This window comes from Tursiops truncatus, chromosome 4 (assembly GCF_011762595.2).
Source record: "Tursiops truncatus isolate mTurTru1 chromosome 4, mTurTru1.mat.Y, whole genome shotgun sequence".
Classification (NCBI taxonomy): domain Eukaryota; kingdom Metazoa; phylum Chordata; class Mammalia; order Artiodactyla; family Delphinidae; genus Tursiops; species Tursiops truncatus.
In genome coordinates, this window is record NC_047037.1 from 30,452,927 (window position 1) to 30,472,424 (window position 19,498).

General features: G+C 36.4%; 1 protein-coding gene across 3 annotated transcripts in view; it reads left to right on the top strand.

Moving 5' to 3' along the window:
* STAG1 (STAG1 cohesin complex component) overlaps positions 1-19,498 on the top strand; it is a 419,314-nt gene that overhangs the window by 330,048 nt on the left and 69,768 nt on the right. For all 3 annotated transcript variants that reach the window (XM_019934217.3, XM_073803799.1, XM_019934218.3), the window contains 2 exons: positions 2,462-2,576; positions 17,221-17,338. In XM_019934217.3, the coding sequence (XP_019789776.1) occupies positions 2,462-2,576; positions 17,221-17,338 (233 nt within the window). The remainder of the gene's footprint in view (positions 1-2,461; positions 2,577-17,220; positions 17,339-19,498) is intronic.

Genomic DNA, 19,498 nt, shown 5'->3' on the forward strand with positions numbered 1-19,498 from the left:
ATCTCATCTATTTTTTTGACAAAGCATAGCGCTAGTGAGAGTTTATGAATATAATTAAACATTCTTATGAAATATATTTTTGATCATGGTCTACTGTATATGTTACATAATTTATTAGTAGATTAATTCATTCTTAAAATGTAAACATATTCTTGGGCAAGGGGATGTTTTGCTTTGTTTTTGTTTTTGTTCATAGATTTAACTTAGTGACTTTGACAGGTGAACCCAGAAGTCCATTACATGTTGTGATTTGTAATTATGCTAAGCACAGATGTAAATCATGCACTGGGCAACTGTTGTACATGGATGATTAACTTTGATAATGAGCAGGCCTGGCCCTCCATCCAGCATCAGCAGCTCAGTGCTGCAGCCACAAACTGCTCTTTACTTAGTGGTACCTCTCAAAGTGAGAAAAAGTTGTTTCTATGTGAAAAATCTTTAAGAAGGAAGCTGGCTAGTAGGGCATGCTGGTAATGAAAGTGAGGAAGAAAGTCAGAATTTTTAGGCATGACTTTTAAAATAAGATATTGACTTTGACAGTGACTCTGACATCATTGGCTAATAAAGAATAATGCTATTTCCATATTTATCTTGAGGTGTTGTCTATCACAAATATCAAGGGTATACTGTAGTCTTCACTTCCCTTCCTTTTTTATTGTATTCTAGTAATAAATTCTAATCTGTTCTCTACTTAACTTTTCAAAAAGCTTTGTGTTTTTTTAGAAAGAATTATTGCTTCTATAGTTTCAAAGAAAAGATAGACTAAAAAGGCTGGTCAGCTACAGAATAGAGGCCATAAACTGGCAGCACTGTAATCAGAAAGAACCTTTGGATATATTTAATTTTATTTGTATTGTGTTTTTGTAAGTTTGAAACACTTGCTAAAGAATTTTAAATTATAATATTTTACGTAAAAATTGACAAATGTAAGCTGCCATTATTTTTTATTTCTTTGTGCAAAGGAAGTCAACTCCTATGCAAATGAAAGCTTCACTTCATAAGCTTGTTTTATGCCCCTGCCCTGAAAATATTCAGTTTGAGAACTTCTGATTCTTAATGATCTCTTTCAGCATTTTCCCACCATTTAATATTGTGATCTGTTAAAATCTTAACAAGTAAACTGTAGACTAGCCCCAGAATTCCACGATAAAGTTTAAAAAAAAAAAAATGTGTGCATGCACATAGACTTAGTCTGTTTTTTAGTCTAGTGTATTAAGCTATACCAAGCATCCAAAAAACGGTAAAATGTATCTGAAATGAATGTTTTAATGTCATTGAAAATTCTACATTTTAATATTAGAAAAATTAAGCTAATTACTCAGTGCCTTATATACAGTGAATGCAGTTATTTAAATTTGTACGTTTTAGTGTAAAGGACCCTCATATTTTCCATTTGCCCCCCACCTCTGAAAGCCACCCAAATAAGCTTTCTCTTAAACCAGTCTGATAGCTGTGAAGATATAGCTTCAAGATAATACTCTAGTCTTCTATACCCCTGCCATATACTTTCCCCTTCCCTCCAAAAATAGTTTCTCAATACTCATTTTCTGCTTGAAATTGGTTTATATTTTATGTCACATGAAGTTTTTCTTATTTTATTCAATTATTTAGCCTCTCATCTGAGAGGCCTACTATGACTTCCATGTCTAAACTAGCACTCTATATTCCTATTCCTAGACGGTTGTATTTCCTTGTAACACCTGAGGTGGTATATATTGATCTACTGTTTATCTCCAACCACTAGAGTGAGAGCTCAATGAGAATAGGGATTTTTTTCTTTGTTCAGTATTATATCCCTTTTACCTGGAGCAATACCTGGGAGTAAGGCACCTTGAGTAGTCCTTAAGTTTTGTTAGAAAAGTCTTCTTAGCAAATTAAAATTTTCAAGTCATTTCTTTGCCATATTCTAGAAGTTTTGCCACTAAGTAGTATTTTTATAAATTTAATGTTTCTTTCATTTTACTCAATACTGTTGGGTTGTTGAATACTGTTTCTAGGTAATAGGTTAGTAAACAGAAGATAGTGGAAGAAATAAATCATGATTAAAAGTCTGAATTTTTACCATTATTGCTGGAGCCTTTGGTTAAATTCTATAATTACATGACTGTAAAATGGATATTTAAGGAAATAGAACTCTATTTAAAATTACATACTTTAGTATCTATCATAGAGAATAAAAAGTTTATGTTTTTCATAAAGATTTGAACATTGATTAGTCGTCAGTAAAAAAAGCTTTCTTTTACACTTTATGTATAGTTGAACTGTATGAAATTGTTTAGATCTAACCACTTTTTGACCTATAAAAACATCAGTTACATACTTGTGTTGAAACAAATCAGTAACCTGATCTCTAATACTGTTTTCTTCTTTTAACACTGAAATAATTTATACATTGAAGGAAAAGACTAAAATTCATATCCATGTAAATTTGTAAAGTTCTTGTTTTGTTACTTATTTCCAGGCTATTTAGCAGACATGACCCACAAGCAGAAGAAGCATTAGCAAAGAGGAGGGGGAGGAACAGTCCAAATGGGAACCTTATTAGGATGCTGGTTCTTTTCTTTCTTGAAAGTGAGGTAAATTTTTAACATAATTCTTTATTTTGTTTTTGTTTTAACATTAGATTACATTTTAAATAAAATTGTTGTTTAATTCATTGTAATTAACGATATTTTTTAATCAAATGAAGACAAGCCTGTTTCTTACAAATCTGACTCCATGGATATTTTCTTTGTTTGTTTTTTTTTTTTCTGGTTTTTTTTTGGCTGTGCCACGTGACTTGTGGGACCTTAGTTCCCCAACCAGGGATTGAACCAGGGTCCACAGCAGTGAAAGCCTGCATCCTAACCACTGGGACCACCAGGGAATTCCCTGCCTCCATGGATTTGATTTTATGATTATGGAATCAGTACTCTACCTTTTGTGGGAATATGTATGCAGGTGTGGATTAACACTGAATATAGGCTACCAATTTTTAAAGTTTTATAGTATTGCATTGTAATACTACATACTTTTTATTGTTGCTTTTTTTTTCTTGAATTTTTGCCCATGCCTTTTAAATTATATTATTTAGGGAATTCCCTGGCAGTTCTGTGGTTAGGACTCCGTGGTTTCACTGCCGAAGGCCCAGGTTCAATCCCTGGTCAGGGAACTAAGATCCTGCAAGCTGTGTGGCATGGCCAAAAAAAAAAAAACCACATTATATTATTTAAACAGTTCATGAACATTGTCAAGCTATTAAAACCATTAGTTTTATCTTGTTTGAAAATTATGTTATTTAAGGAGAAAGAAAAATATGAATTTAGATGTAAATTAGTAGTTGTACAAATCCATAGTAGTAATTCCATGTGACATTTCCATGTCAGTTTATCAATTAAACAGTTAACATCCATAACATATTATCTATCTAAGTCTGTTTGCGCAAGTGAACTTTGTTTTGCCCACTTAAATGTTCTTTGATATTAGAACTGTATTTCCTACTGCTGGTATGACATTGGGGGAATGGCAAACTAAACCTAAAGACCCCCTGAATGAACAAACTTGTTGGCTTATAAGTGAGTGGGAACAGAGTTGCAAAAAAGGTAGCAAAAATCTGGAAATCTAGGACCCTGAACTTTACTTGGGGAAAGAGTATTTTTGGTTTGTATTGGCATGTCCAGGAAGAAGAAAAACTTGAGACTGTATGCTCAAGTTTGAAAGTGCTGGAGAAACCCTGTAGGAATGAGGAATAGAGAGACAAACAGGCAGTCTATAAGAAAATTAAAATCAGAGAGAGATGTAAGAACTTACTCAGTGGAAAGAGTGGCGTTCGGGCAAAGCAAAGCCAGAAAAGTGGTAAAGTGGTGAAGGAATTCCCGGTATCTTTTAAGTGAGTTGGGAACAGATAGAGAAAGAATAAAGTCAGAAACAAAACCAGTTGGAGAGTTGCGTTTGAGTAAAGGACGTGTTTAAGAATTTAAGAACACTGTTCTAAATGTGTATACAAATTACGTGGGATCTTGTTAAAATGCCAGTTCTGATTCAGTAGCTCTGGGTTGGGGTCTGAGATGCTACCTTTCTAACAAGCTCCTAGGTGATGTTTATGCTTCTGGACCAGAAGTCCAGGGACCACACTTTCCATAGTAAGGGTTTAAAGCATTATTTTCTTAACAAAGCAAGTGTGGGTATATTATGGAGTAAAATACAGATGTTTGTGAATGTTTAAGGTAAAACACTAAGTACTTAATAAATATCACACTTGTGGTAGATGATTCAAATTAAATCTTTAGCCCTTTAGGCTTTAAAGAAATGGGATTAAAAGTATTTTGCAACAATCAAGTCATATTTAAAAATTTGACTTTAACAGCAACAGTAATTTCAAAATTTGATAGGGATGAGACACATATATACTATTTAAACTGCTGAAAAGTTTAGGGAATATGATGATCAGGCTATTTTAACTTGATTATTAATTGAAAGAAAATGTTTTAGATCTCTGAAAGCCCAAGGACTTTACTTTTTGATATATTAAAATCCGTAAGTAGTTAGTTTTACACAGTTTCATCTTCTATATAAAGCAATAATTTGTGATGTGTATTACTGCTCTATATTTCAAATGGTACTGCTGTTTCGTGTGTTTGCTGCTGTTAACTAAAGTGTTACAAGAACATTAAAATATATTTCCCAGTTCTCCTCTGTGGCATTCTTGTCAGCTGCAAAAACAACTGCAAATCATACTTAAGGGTTTCTTGTGTACACCTGGAGCTGAATGCTTATTAAAGTCATATTCTTACAATACGGTGGGATTCTGATTGTCTTATTCTGAATTCCTCTTGTTTTACTCTAATGTGTGTTTCAGTAATATTTTAGACTCATAAAAAGTTGAATAGAAAGAGACCTTAGAAATCATAAAGTAAAATAAGTCCAGCTTATAGATGATTACTGATCAGTTAACTAGAATTAACTGAATTGAAAATCATTCCTATTCCTTTGTTTTACTAGGATGTTAAATAGTGACATTTTAGTAATAGAATTCTAAAATGTTGAATTGAGAGAGGTTTGTAGTCCATGGAGTAGTAGTCCTCTTTTATATGGGAATTATAGGTGAAATGATGGAGATTAAGAGATCTGCCTAAACTAGTTTTTCTTTCCTTTTTAGTAGTCATTGGTTTCAAGTGAAAAAATACATTGTGTATTTGAGATACATGCCATATAGTAGGATAAATGGTACTTGCATGTGATGAGTGCATATTTCCCCATATGCAGTGTGACCATAATATTTCCTGTACAAACTGTGATGCTTTTCAGAGTGACAAGGATACTATTGATAATTATTCCAAAGCACTAATCATAACCCAGAACATTTCTGGACAATCTAGAAGTATGGTAACTGTCCTTTTAGGCATATGAAATGATGAGGTGCATTATGACAGTAATTTAAGACAGAAAGTTAACAGACATATTATTGATATAACCAGGAAATCTCCCCAGAGTATTAACTTTTGGGGGTTCTTTTTTAATATGTTCTTCAAGCTTCACCAATAACTGGCTCTGCTTCTGCAGAGAATAAAAGCCAATATAACAGTATTTAGAAATTTTAGGCTTAATAATTTGGAATGGTTATTTGCACTGTAAATGATTTTCCATAAAAGGAATAAATATAAGATTCCATTATACAGTGAACTCCTTTAGTGTATTTAACTATTCGACAGAGAAGTGAGCAGGGCAGAAAAAACATGAGGTAAAATATTTATGAGCAACCTTGAAGCCAATTAGAGATAAATGGTAACACACCCAGAAAATTGTAAATAAAGTCAGGAAAATGAGATTAGTTTGTTATATACGGGATTAGAGGACACCCTATAAAATAAATTATACTTAGATATAGCAAGGTAAAGTTCACCTAGACAATAAATATAATTTTAATTTATGTTATATAATTTATACATAAATTTTAATATAATTCTGATTATCTATTTGCTGTACAATGACTCTTTCTCCATTAATGAGCTACCTTTTTTGTTCATCAATTCCCAAGGAGTACAAAGAATGCTTGCAAATGCCTGATTTTCATGCTGCTTTTATGAAATTATGTTACGAAAAACTGCGTTTAGAAAGTAAACTTTCCTGTTGTTGTTAGGGTTCCAGATCCTTTTTTTTTAAAATAAATTTATTTTATTTATTTGTTTCTTTATGGCTGCATTGTGTCTTCGTTGCTGCCGCAGGCTTTCTCTAGTTGCATTGAGCAGGGGCTTCTCTTGTCGCAGAGCACGGGCTCCAGGCACAAGGTCTTCAGTAGTTGTGGCGCACGGGCTTAGTTGCGCCGTGGCATGTGGGAGCTTCCCAAACCAAGTCTCGAACCCGTGTCGCCTGCATGGGAAGGCGGATTCTTTTTTTTTTTAGCATCTTTGTTGGGGTATAATTGCTTTACAATGTTGTGTTCGTTTCTGCTGTATAACAAAGTGAATCAGCTATAAATATACATATATCCCCATATCCCCTCCCTCTTGCATCTCCCTCCCACCTTCCCTATCACACACCTCTAGGTGGTCACAAAGCATGGAGCTGATCTCCCTGTGCTATGCAGCTGCTTCCCACTAACTATCTGTTTTACATTTGGTATTGTATATATGTCCATGCCACTCTCTCACTTCGTCCCAGCTTACTGTTTCCCCACCCCGTGTCCTCAAGTCCATTCTCTGCGTCTCCGTCTTTATTCCTGTCCTGCCCCTAGGTTCTTCAGACCCTTTTTTTTTTTAATTCCATATGTGTGTGTGTGTGTGTGTGTGTGTGTGTGTGTGTGTGTGTGTGTGTGTGTGTGTGTTAGCATATGGTATTTGTTTTTCTCTTTCTGACTTATTTTACTCTGTATGACAGACTCTGAGTCCATCCACCTCACTACAAATAACGCAATTTCATTTCCTTTTTATGGCTGAGTAATATTTGATTGTATATATGGGCAACATCTTCTTTATACATTCATCTGTCAATGGACACTTAGGTTGCTTCCATGTCCTGGCTATGGTAAATAGTGCTGCAGTGAACAATGTGGTACATGACTCTTTTCAAGTTATGGTTTTCTCAGGGTATATGCCCAGTAGTGGAATTGCTGGGTCATATGGTAGTTCTATTTGTAGTTTTTTAAGGAACCTCCATACTGTTCTCCATAGTGGCTGTACCAATTCACATTCCCACCAGCAGTGCAAGAGTGTTCCCTTTTCTCCACACCCTCTCCAGCATTTATTGTTTCTAGATTTTTTGATGATGGCCATTCTGACTGGTGTGAGATGATATCTCACTGTAGTTTTGATTTTCATTTCTCTAATGATTAATGATGTTGAGCATTCTTTCATGTGTTTGTTGGCAGTCTGTATATCTTCTTTAGAGAAATGTCTATTTAGGTCTTCTGCCCATTTTTGGATTGGGTTGTTTGTTTTTTTGTTATTGAGCTGCATGAGCTGCTTGTAAATTTTGGAGATTAATCCTTTGTCAGTTGCTTCATTTGCAAATATTTTCTCCCATTCTGAGGGTTGTCTTTTGCTCTTGTTTATAGTTTCCTTTTCTGTGCAAAAGCTTTGAAGTTTCATTAGGTGCCATTTGCTTATTTTTGTTTTTATTTCCATTTTTCTAGGAGGTGGGTCAAAAAGGATCTTGCTGTGATTTATGTCATAGAGTGTTCTGCCTATGTTTTCCTCTAAGAGTTTTATAGTTTCTGGACTTACATTTAGGTCTTTAATCCATTTTGAGTTTATTTTTGTGTATGGTGTTAGGGAGTATTCTAATTTCATTCTTTTACATGTAGCTGTCCAGTTTCCCAGCACCACTTATTGAACAGGCTGTCTTTTCTCCATTGTATATTGTTGCCTCCTTTATCAAAGAGAAGATGACCATATGTGCATGGGTTTATCTCTGGGCTTTCTATCCTGTTCCATTGATCTATATTTCTGTTTTTGTGCCAATACCATACTGTCTTGATTACTGTAGCTTTGTAGTATAGTCTGAAGTCAGGGAGGCTGATTCCTCTAGCTCCATTTTTCTTTCTGAAGATTGCTTTGGCTATTTGGGGTCTTTTGTGTTTCCATATAAATTGTGAAATTTTTTATCCAGTCCTGTTCAAAAATGCCATTGATAGTTTGATTAGGAATTGCATTGAATCTGTAGATTGCTTTCGGTAGTATAGTCATTTGCACCGTGTTGATTCTTCCAATCCAAGACCATGGTGTATCTCTCCATCTATTTGTATCATCTTTAATTTCTTCCATCAGTGTCTTACAGTTTTCTACAAACAGGTCTTTTGTCTCCTTAGCTAGGTTTATTCCTAAGTATTTTATTCTTTTTGAGCAGTTCCTTAATTTCTCTTTCAGATTTTTCATCATTATTGTATAGGAATGGAAGAGACTTCTGTGCATTAATTTTGTATCCCGCTACTTTACCAAATTCATTGATTAGCTCTAGTAGTTTTCTGGTAGCATCTTTAGGATTCTCTATGTGTAGTATCATGTTATCTGCAAACAGTGACAGTTTTACTTTTCTTTTCTGATTTGGGTTCCTTTTATATCTTTTTCTTCTCTGATTGCTGTGGTTAAAACTTCCAAAACTATGTTGAATAATAGTGGTGAGAGTGTGCAGCCTTGTCTTGTTCCCGATCTTAGTGGAAATGGTTTCAGTTTTTCACCATTGAGAACAATGCTGGCTGTGGGTTTGTCATATATGGCCTTTATTATGTGGAGATAAGTTCCCTCTCTGCCTTACTTTCTAGAGAGTTTTTATCATAAATGGCTGTTGAATTTTATCGAAAGCTTTTTCTGCATCTATTGAGATTATCATATGGTTTTTATCCTTCACTTTGTTAATACGGTGTATCACATTGATTGATTTGCCTATATTGAAGAATCCTTGCATTCCTGGAATAAACCCCACTTGATCATGGTGTATGATCCTTTTAATGTGCTGTTGGAATATGTTTACTAGTATTTTGTTGAGGCTTTTTGCATCTATGTTCATCAGTGATATTGGTCTGTAGTTTTCTTTTTTTGTGCCATCTTTGTCTGGTTTTGGTATCAGGGTGACGGTGGCTTCATAGAATAAGTTTGGGAGTGTTCCTCCCTCTGCTATATTTTGGAAGAGTTTGAGAAGGATAGGTGTTAGCTCTTCTCTAAATGTTTGATAGAATTCGCCTGTGAAGCCATCTGGTCCTGGGCTTTCGTTTGTTGGAATATTTTTAATCAGAGTTTCAATTTCAGTGCTTGTGATTGGTCTGTTTATATTTTCTATTTCTTCCTGGTTCAGTCTCAGAAGGTTGTACTTTTCTAAGAATTTGTCCATTTCTTCCAGGTTGTCCATTGTATTGGCATATAGTTGCTTGTAGTAACCGCTCATGAACCTGTGTACTTCTGCAGTGTCGTTTGTTACTTCTCCTTTTACATTTCTAATTCTGTGGATTTAGGTCTTCTCCAATTTTTTCTTGATGAGTCTGGCTAATGGTTTATCTATTTTGTTTACCTTCTCAAAGAACCAGCTTTTAGTTTTATTTATCTTTGCTATTGTTTCCTTCATTTCTTTTTCATTTATTTCTGATGTGATCTTTATTTCTTTCCTTCTGCAAACTTTGGGGGGTTTTTTGTTCTTCTTTCTCTAATTGTTTTAGGTTTAAAGTTAGGTTGTTTACTTGAGATTCTTCTTGTTTCCTGAGGTGAGATTGTATTGCTATAAACCTCCTTTTATACTGCTTTTGCTGCATTTGTTTATAGGTGTATTTTGATTTCCTCTTTGATTTCTTCAGTGATCTCTTGGTTATTTAGTAGCATATTGTTTAGCCTTCTTGTGTTTGTACTTTTTACTGTTTTTTTCCTGTAATTGATATCTGGTCTCATAGCAAAGCGGTTGGCAAAGATACTTGATACGATTTCAATTTTCTTAAATTTACCAAGGCTTGATTTGTGATCCCAAATATGGTATATCCTGGAGAATGTTCCATGAGCACTTGAGAAGAAAGTGTATTAGGTTGTTTTTGGATGGAATGTCCTGTAAATAACAAATCCATCTTGTTTAATGTGTTATTTATAGCTTGTATTTCCTTATTTATTTTCATTTTGGGTGATCTGTCCATTGGTGAAAGTGGGGTGTTAAACTCCCCTATTATTATTGTGTTACTGTCGATTTCCCCTTTTATGGCTGTTAGCATTTGCCTTATGTATTGAGGTACTCCTATGTTGGGTGCATAAATATTTATAATTGTTATATCTTTATCTTGGATTGATCCCTTGATCATTATGTACTGTCCTTTGTCTCTTGTAATAGTCTTTATTTTAAAGTCTTATTTTGTCTCATATGAGAATTGCTACTCCAGCTTTCTTTTGATTTCCATTTGCATGGAATATCTTTTTCCATGCCCTCACTTTTAGTTTGTATGTGTCCCTAGGTCTGAAGTGGGTCTCTTGTAGACAGCATATATACCGGTCTTGTTTTTATATCCATTCAGCCAGTCTGTGTCCTTTTTTTTTTTTTTTTTTTTTTTTGCGGTACACTGGCCTCTCACTGTTGTGGCCCCTCCCGTTGTGGAGCACAGGCTCCGAATGCACAGACTCAGCGGCCATGGCTCTCAGGCCCAGTCGCTCTGCGGCATGTGGGATCCTCCCGGACCAGGGCACGAACCCGTGTCCCCTGCCTCGGCAGGCGGACTCTCAACCACTGCGCCACCAGGGAAGCCCCAGTCTGTGTCTTTTGATGGGAGCGTTTAATCCATTTACATTTAAGGTCATTATTGATATGTGTGTTCCTATTACCATTTTTTAAATTATTTTGGGTTGTTATTGTAGGTCTTTTCCCTCTCTTGTGTTTCCTGCCTAGAGAAGTTCCTTTAGCATTTGTTGTAAAGCTGGTTTTGTGGTTCTGAATTCTCATAGCGTTTGCTTGTCTGTAAAGGTGTTAATTTCTCAGTCGAATGTGAATGAGATCCTTGCTGGGTAGAATAATCTCAGTTGTAGGTTTTTCCCTTTCATCATTTTAAATATGTCCTCCCACTCCCTTCTGGCTTGCAGAGTTTCTGCTGAAAGATCAGCTGTTAACCTTATGGGGATTCCCTTGTATGTTATGTGTTGCTTTTCCCTTGCTGCTTTTAATATTTTTTCTTTGTATTTAATTTTTGACAGTTTGATATATATGTCTTGGCGTGTTCCTCCTTAAATTTATCCTGTATGGGACTCTCTGTGCTTCCTGGACTTGATTAACTATTTCCATTCCCATCTTAGGGAATTTTTCCAGTATAATCTCTTCAAATATTTTCTCAGTCCCTTTGTTTTTCTCTTCTTCTTCTGGGACCCGTGTAATTCGAATATTGGTGCGTTTAATGTTGTCCCAAAGGTCTCTGAGACTGTCTTCAATTCTTTTCATTCTTTTTTCTTTATTCTGCTCTGCATTAGTTATTTCCACTATTTTATCTTCCAGGTCACTTATCCGTTCTTCTACCTCAGTTATTCTGCTGTTGATTCCTTCTTGAGAATTTTTAATTTCATTTATTTTGTTACTCATCATTGTTTGTTTGCTCTTTAGTTCTTCTAGGTCCTTGTTAAACGTTTCTTGTATTTTCTCCATTCTATTTCCAAGATTTTGGATAATCTTTACTATCATTACTCTGAATTCTTTTTCAGGTAGGCTGCCTGTTTCCTCTTCATTTTTTTGGACTGGTTGGTTTTTACTTTGCTCCTTCATCTGCTGCGTATTTCTTTCTCATTTTACTTAACTTACTGTGTTTGGGGTCTCCTTTTCACAGGCTGCATGTTGATAATTCCTGTTGTTTTTGGTGTCTGCCCCTAGTGGGTAAGGTTGGTTCAGTGGGTTGTGTAGGTTTCCTGGTGGCGGGGAGTAGTGCCTGTGTTCTAGTGGATGAGGCTGGATCTTGTCTTTCTGGTGGGCAAGACCACGTCCCTTGGTGTGTTTTTGGGTATCTGAACTTATTATGACTTTAGGCAGCTTCTCTGCTAATGGATGGTGTTGTGTTCCTTTCTTGCTAGTTGTTTGGCATGGGGTGTCCAGCACTGGAGCTTGCTGGTCCTTGAGTGGAGTTGGGTCTTCACATTGAGACGGAAATCTCTTGGAGAGCTCTTGCCGATTGATATTACAAGGGGCCGGGAGGTCTCTGGTGGTCCAGTGTCCTGAACTTGGCTCTCCCACCTCAGAGACTCAGGCCTGACACCCGGCCGGAGCACCAAGGCCCCGTCAGCCACATGTACCTGGCATGTACCTGTGGCAGGTACATGTACCTGTGGCAGGATGGTTGTCCTGATTTCCACTACACACACCTAGACTGATGGTGAGCCCACCTCCTTCAGAGCAAAGTGCTGACCAATGGCACAGACCCCCAGGGGGATGTGCCAGGAGGTCAGGCTGAGTCAGTCCATTGATCTGCATATATCTGGAAACTGGGGGGCTAGTGTTGGAACATCTCCTGCAGAGGCAGGGGGCAGCTGTGGCTCACCATGTGGACAAAGAACCGGCAGCAGAAATTCTGAGAAGTACTCTTTGGCGTGAGCCCTCCCAAGGTCCACCATTAGCCCCACCAAAGAGCTTGGCAGGTGGATTCTTAGCCACTGTGCCACCAAGGAAGCCCTCCAGATCCTTTTGAATCCCAGGGTTTTTTTTATAGCCATCAAGAATGCTTCAAGGCCTTCCTTCTTATAGCTTCACCTTTTGCTACCAATAGAAGGTCCTTGGTATGAAATGTCTGAAAGGCGATTGTAACCTTTTACCCTATTGGCCACGTTAAAAATTTTTTTTCTCAGACATCGATCTTTTCTTGTAGAGATTTGAGAGTAGCAAGTTATGTGGCCATCACACATGCCCCAAGACAGGAAGACTGTCTCATAAATATTATATCAAGCCAGTTCCTGACAGAGCGTGTTATACTGATTGTTGTCACTCATACTGGTGAATTTGAAACTCTTAATCAGAAAATAGGCCAACACATTATCATGTCCTGCTGGTATACACATTGAGTTTGAAGCAAGTGGTTATTAGTGTTAACAGAAAGCATTCTATTAAGCCACCGCCTTACAGTCAGGAAGAGGTAATGCTCAAAGAAGTTAGCATCTATATTGAGAATATAAACAAAAAAAATTTCTAGAACAATGAAAACATTCTTGAGTTAAATTTTAATATGCCTTGATTTAAGGCATAGAAAAGTCATTCTTAAAAATGCCAATGCTAGTGAAATTATACAACTTAAAGCCTTGAATTGTGCCAGCAATTCATACAACTGAAAACCTCATGATAAAAAAGTCAAAATGAATATCACCAGTTGACCAGGACAGTGAAGAATTTGTGGAAACTGTAAAGTAAATGACTGTGAATTCCAGTTAAGTAACCCATACCCCCACAGGAGACGAAAAGAGGGAAAATTTTTTCGAGATTTTCTGGTAGAAATCTGAAATACATTAAAGATCAGAGCAACAGAGGCTGGTGAAAGGAGTAAGCTGTCAGTAGTAATTAAGTGTCTGCCCTTTAGAGGAGCTTATTCCTCTTTTCAGAAATGCTGGTCCAGGCATTTGGGATGTGGACACTGGTCTGAGAAGCAAAGTAGTGCATAACTACCCCAGATATGTATGGCCATCAGTAGGGAGAGGGAACTTCTGCATTCAAAATGCAAAGTGCATACCTACAATTAGAGGAAAAGCCTACCTGATTATAGATCCCCTTTTTCCACTTTCCTACACAACCAAGGAAGCCAGGACATTGCAACCAGATTCAAGAAAAGGATTCTAGCTACCAGTATTCTTGAGTCTGGACTCATTAATATATATGTACTGGCAACCAAGAAACACTGAAACTTGAAAAAAATCAATATCATGAAAAAGAAGCGCAAGGCCAACATACTGATGAATTTTTTTTTTTTTAATTTTAGGTATTTTAGGTATCTGTTTTTTATTTACTATTTTTGGCTGAGTTGGGTGTTCGTTGCTGCGTGCAGGCTTTCTCTAGTTGCAGCGAGCAGGGCCTACTCTTCATCGCGGTGCATGGGCTTCTCGTTGTGGAGCACAGGCTCTAGGCGCACAGGCTTGAGTAGTTGTGTCACGCAGACTAAGTAGTTGTGGCTCGCTGCTCTAGAGCGTAGGCTCAGTAGTTGTGGTGCGTGGGCTTAGTTGCTCTGAGGCATGTGGGATCTTCCCAGACCAGGGCTTGAACCCGTGTCCCCTGCATTGGCAGGCAGGTTCTTAACTACTGCGCCACCAGGGAAGCCCCTGATGAAAAATTTTGATTAATGCCCCCAAATATAAGAAGAAGCAATTATGAAAGAGGAAGAGACTTCTTAGAAATTAAAAACATGAATTCCAAAATGTAGGTGAGAGGTGGATTATTAAATGACATGAATAGACATAACCAAAGATTGGGAATTTTGCAGGAAGTAGTGCAAAAGAGGAAAGAAATGAAAAGTATGAGAGAGAGGGCTTCCCTGGTGGTGCAGTGGTTGGGAGTCCACCTGCCGATGCAGGGGACAGAGGTTTGTGCCCCGGTCCGGGAGGATCTCGCATGCCCTGCATGCCACAGAGTGGCTGGGCCCGTGGGCCATGGCCGCTGAGCCTGCGCGTCCGGAGCCTGTGCTCTGCGACGGGAGGGGCCCCAGCAGTGAGAGGCCCGCGTACCGCAAAAAAAAAAAAAAAAAAAAGGTATGAGAGAGAAATTAAGAGACATGGAGTACAGATTAAGAAAGTTTATTATATTATCTAGTAGAAACTCTGTAAAGAAAACAGAGAGAATGGAGGAGAGGAACTAATCAAAGGAAAGGCAATTAAAATGTTTACTACCTATGTACCCTATATGCAGGGTATTACTTGAGGGTGTTTTCTAGCAAAATGAAAACTGCATGCAATAAAAGGAAAATAAGGAATATAAGAAATATTGGTGAGCAAATAAATCTGAAAAAAATTAGAACTAAGCCTAAATAATATGGCTGTGAAGCTTAAGGCAGATGTCTGAAAATTATTTTTGGTGATCTTGGTGATGGAGAAAATATAAGTTAGAAAATAAAACTCTGCAGGAAGCCCAGCTTAAAAAAAAAAGAAAATGTCATCAGGAAAGCACAGGGAAGCAGATGCCAACATCTGTAATCTCAATAAATGTAAAGAGACTAACATGCTTTATTAAAAAAGCAGATTGTCATTTAGGGTTGAAATAAAGAAATTAAAATGTTTACAAACACACCTTAATCAAAAATTTAACACAGGAAGTAAACAAACTGGATAAATGCTGGATGTAGTTAACAAAGGCTTACAAAAAGCTGAAAGGACAATATCATATAAGATAAACCAGAATTGAGGACCAAAAGCATTAAGAGGGACAGAGAGGATATGTATAGAAGGTATAATCCACCAAAAATATTATTGTGAACTTTTTTATACCTATTCTACAGACATATTTAAGTATATCAGGCATAAAAGCAAGTTTATTCAGTATAGTTTTTTTTAAATTTTTGGTGAAATAACAGAATTTACCATTTTAACTATTATTAAGTGTACTCTTCATTGGCATTAAGTACATTCACATGGATGTGCAGCTGTCACTGCCATTGATCTCCAGAACTTTTTCAAAGTTTTCCTACATTGAAACTCTGTACCCACTAAATAATAACTCCATTTCAGCATAGACTTAATAGCCTATTTTTTTGAAACTATTGGTTTTTCTGTTTTCTGCTGTTAATTTTCATTTTTGACACCAGGTTGTGCACTACTTGTGCCTGTCACTGTTGGAATGATGTTACTTATGGTCTAGGGATATTTTCCTAGGATGTGTGGTTTAGAAAGTTTGAATAGACCTGGCTGCAAACGTTTGTCCATCTTCTTCCTTAAGCAGAGATGCTAATCAATATTATCTACTCTGGCTTTGACAAAAAACATTGGGAAACGGTGGGGTGTTGTGTGTGTACGCGTGTGTACGTAGTTTTCCTGAGGCATTTCAGAAGCCAGAATGTGAGATTTGAAATGCAGTGGAAATGAAGTATAGAATTCAAGAGGTCAAATGAGGCAGAGCTTTAAATAGATCATCAAAATTTTCATAGAAGTTAAGAATAATGGTAGAATTAGGAATGAGGAAGAAAAGCAACTCACGTGCCAAATGTGCTAAGATATCAGTAGATAATCAGTAGGTCTACCAAGGTGACTTTCACACATTTTCAGGCCACTCCTCATGATACAAAAACCATTTTCTCTCACAAATACAAGAACATATAACTGAAATATGAAATAGTACTTAACATTCTGTGTGCTATACACTCATTTTTAGAATAGGTATAAAAAAGTTCACAATTATATTTTTGGTGGATTATATCTTCTATACATATCCTCTCCGTTTCATTTCTTTGAAACTTTGGTCTCAATACATTAAATTATTTTAACAGCCAGTGAACGGGTTGCAATGTAAAGTTTGAAAGTGGTTTAGCTGGTTGTCATGAGACTCAGAGGTGGTAGAACTTTTATGCAAGGGTAGAGAAGTTAATTGTAACTAGCAGAAACCAGAACATGGCCAACACTTCTACTTACCTTTTCTAAAGAACTTTACTAAAGTAATTAATATTCTTCACAGTTCAATGACTGACAGATGGTAAAGCTGAAATGTTTGTTGAGGAACTTGAGAGTGTTGTTTATTGTGGGAACATGGGTTCCAAAGAAAATTGTCAAGAGTAATGAGCAGCAAAAAGTGGAGGTGAGGTGAGATGGGGAATTTGTTAAGTGGAAATGAGAGTGGAAAAACAGAGAGATGGAGTAACGTACATTTTGACAACCAAATAACAGAGATAAAAAGTAAGTAAGGCTGGTACCAAAGTGTCAAATGGAATTCTGAGAGAAAGTAATTCATTTTCTTAAAAAAAAAAAAATCGTTGTAGAGAAAGACAAATAAAGAATAATGAAAAGTACCCTAAATCCAGCTTATAACTTCAGGAAAATTGTTAACTAGTTGTACTCTCAGTTCCTTCATCAATATATGATTTCATTGAACTAGGAGATTCTTAACCTTACTACTGTTTTTAAATGATTAAGTCTATATATTGCATCCCCATTATCAACAGTGGAATGCAAATGTGTTTGTATGTATGTATGTATGTATATATATATACATAGTTCTCTGAGTGGCTCTTGGAAACATTGTGACCAAGCAGTTTTAATTATGAAGAAAATGGCTTAACAACTCAATATATTATTACTAGTTTCTTCATTAAATGTTCTTCAATCACATTTGATTTGTTATTTTTAGTTACACGAACATGCTGCCTACTTGGTGGACAGTTTGTGGGAGAGCTCTCAAGAACTATTGAAAGACTGGGAATGTATGACAGAATTGTTATTAGAAGAACCTGTTCAAGGAGAGGAAGGTATAGTATTTCGATAAGTTGATTTACATATTGTTTTGGGTTTGCATTAATTATCATACCACCCTGTATAGATCACTTCTTACAAATGAGTATATGCAAGCGTACTGTGTGTCTTTTTTTGCAAAGAGAACAGTTTGTTTCCTATAACAAGCAAGGATGTCTCAATAGTGTATAACATCTTTCTGTATTAGGACTACTACCATTCATGCCACACAAGTTTTTAAAATCCTGTAAATGTTATGTAGCATTCAAAAAAGTTTTCTTTATGCTGATTTGAGACACAAAGTACTGACACACTTAATGTAAAAAAAAAAAAGGCACATGCAGAATCTTTTTGCTATGTATGTGTACTTAACCTTTCACATACAATGATTTAATTAGACCATAATCATCCCCTCTTTTGTTATATCTTTTTAAAAATTAAAATAAAGAAATCAAAAATAAAGTCACTTACCTAGCTATTCAAGAAATAGGGAGAAATAATTACTATATTGATAATTTCTGAAGTATGCATCTTACATTACACTTTGTGTAATAACATGAACAGCAAAATGGATACTTAATAAAGCATTTATATTCTAAAAGATTATATGAATATTAGCTCCTTAAAACTAGCAATGCTTTTTCCTCTGTATAGCTTGTTTTTCAATCTAGCCCACAACAGTAGTTTAAAGAACTACTATTTAATCCATACAGAGTCCTAAAATGTAGATGATACCTTGATGTAAGTGAGGCTTGTAATGAACTAAACATGGACTTTAGAATCAAAAGAAACAGATTCAGATTTCTAACTCTGTCCTTTGTGACTTATGTCCTCATTTTTTCTGCTCCTTAGCTTCCTTTTCTTTATAATATAAGGATTCTTTTTCTTATTTACCTTATATAGTTGTTGTGAGGATTAAATAAAATAGTATACTATTGATTCCCTATTCTGTTTCCCCTGCTTTTCTATGTAGTTCAACCCTCTGGGATATAAGAGCGGAATGAGCCATCACCTGCAGTAGATTACCTAAACAGTTTAATGACCATCCCCCAGTGTTCTTTCCAAGCAGTGATGCTAATTGGTATTATCTGCTCTGGCTTTGACCAAATTCAGTGAGAGAAACAATAGCTATGCATCGTACCCAAATACACTCCAGTAAACTGGCTGAAATTGCTGCTTTTAAATTCAAGATATTTGCCTCACAACCTCATTCTTTTTTTTTTTTCCCCTCATTCTTAATCTGTAACACAAATCCTTCCCCAAAATTTCCCAGACCTTCTTTCAAGGTAGAATTTATTATAGTATATTTGACCCCACCTCTGATTATTATCTACTATATTTGCATGTGTTTTTTTCCCTCCATATCTTTGGTAAGAAGACAGGTCTGTTATTAAGTTGACAGGACCTTCTGCTCACTAGGTCAAACTCTCACCTGTACTCCGGATTCCTTTCACTTTTGAAGTGATCAGAGGAACATGAACATACATTCTACATTGTCTTTATTTTGCTCATACATGTTCCTGCTAAGTTCCCTGACCTCATAAATCTATTTCTAACTAATCTTAATATTTTATCTAGTAAAATCAATTTCCTTTCTAATCACTACAGCCCAGTCAACACTTGAGCAAAACGCTTGGCATAGTATTTAATAGTACATTTCATCCATTTTCCTTCCTTGCTTGTGGCCATAGAATCAGCAAATTATCAGAGTAGGCTAGAGCTTCTTATTTATGATCCCAGGCCATTTTTCTTTTTGTCAAGTATGCTCTATAAGGTTATATCCAAGGAGAAGGGAAGCAGGGGACATAATAAATTACGGGAAGAAGAGCCAAGGTGCTATGATTTGGTATTGTTAACTTTTTACTCTCATTTAAATAAGATGTGTCAGTCAGAAAATAGTAATTACTCTGTCAGTCATCAAGGTGTTCTAGATGGATCTACCTTCCTTCTTTTTTTTTTTTTGCCGTACGCGAGCCTCTCACTGTTGTGGCCTTGCCCATTGCGGAGCACAGGCTCCGGACGCGCAGGCTCAGCAGCCATGGCTCACGGGCCCAGCCACTCCGTGGCATGTGGGATCTTCCCGGACCAGGGCACGAACCCGTGTCCCCTGCATTGGCAGGCGGACTCTCAACCACTGCGCCACCAGGGAAGCCCTGGATCTACCTTCTTAAAATAAC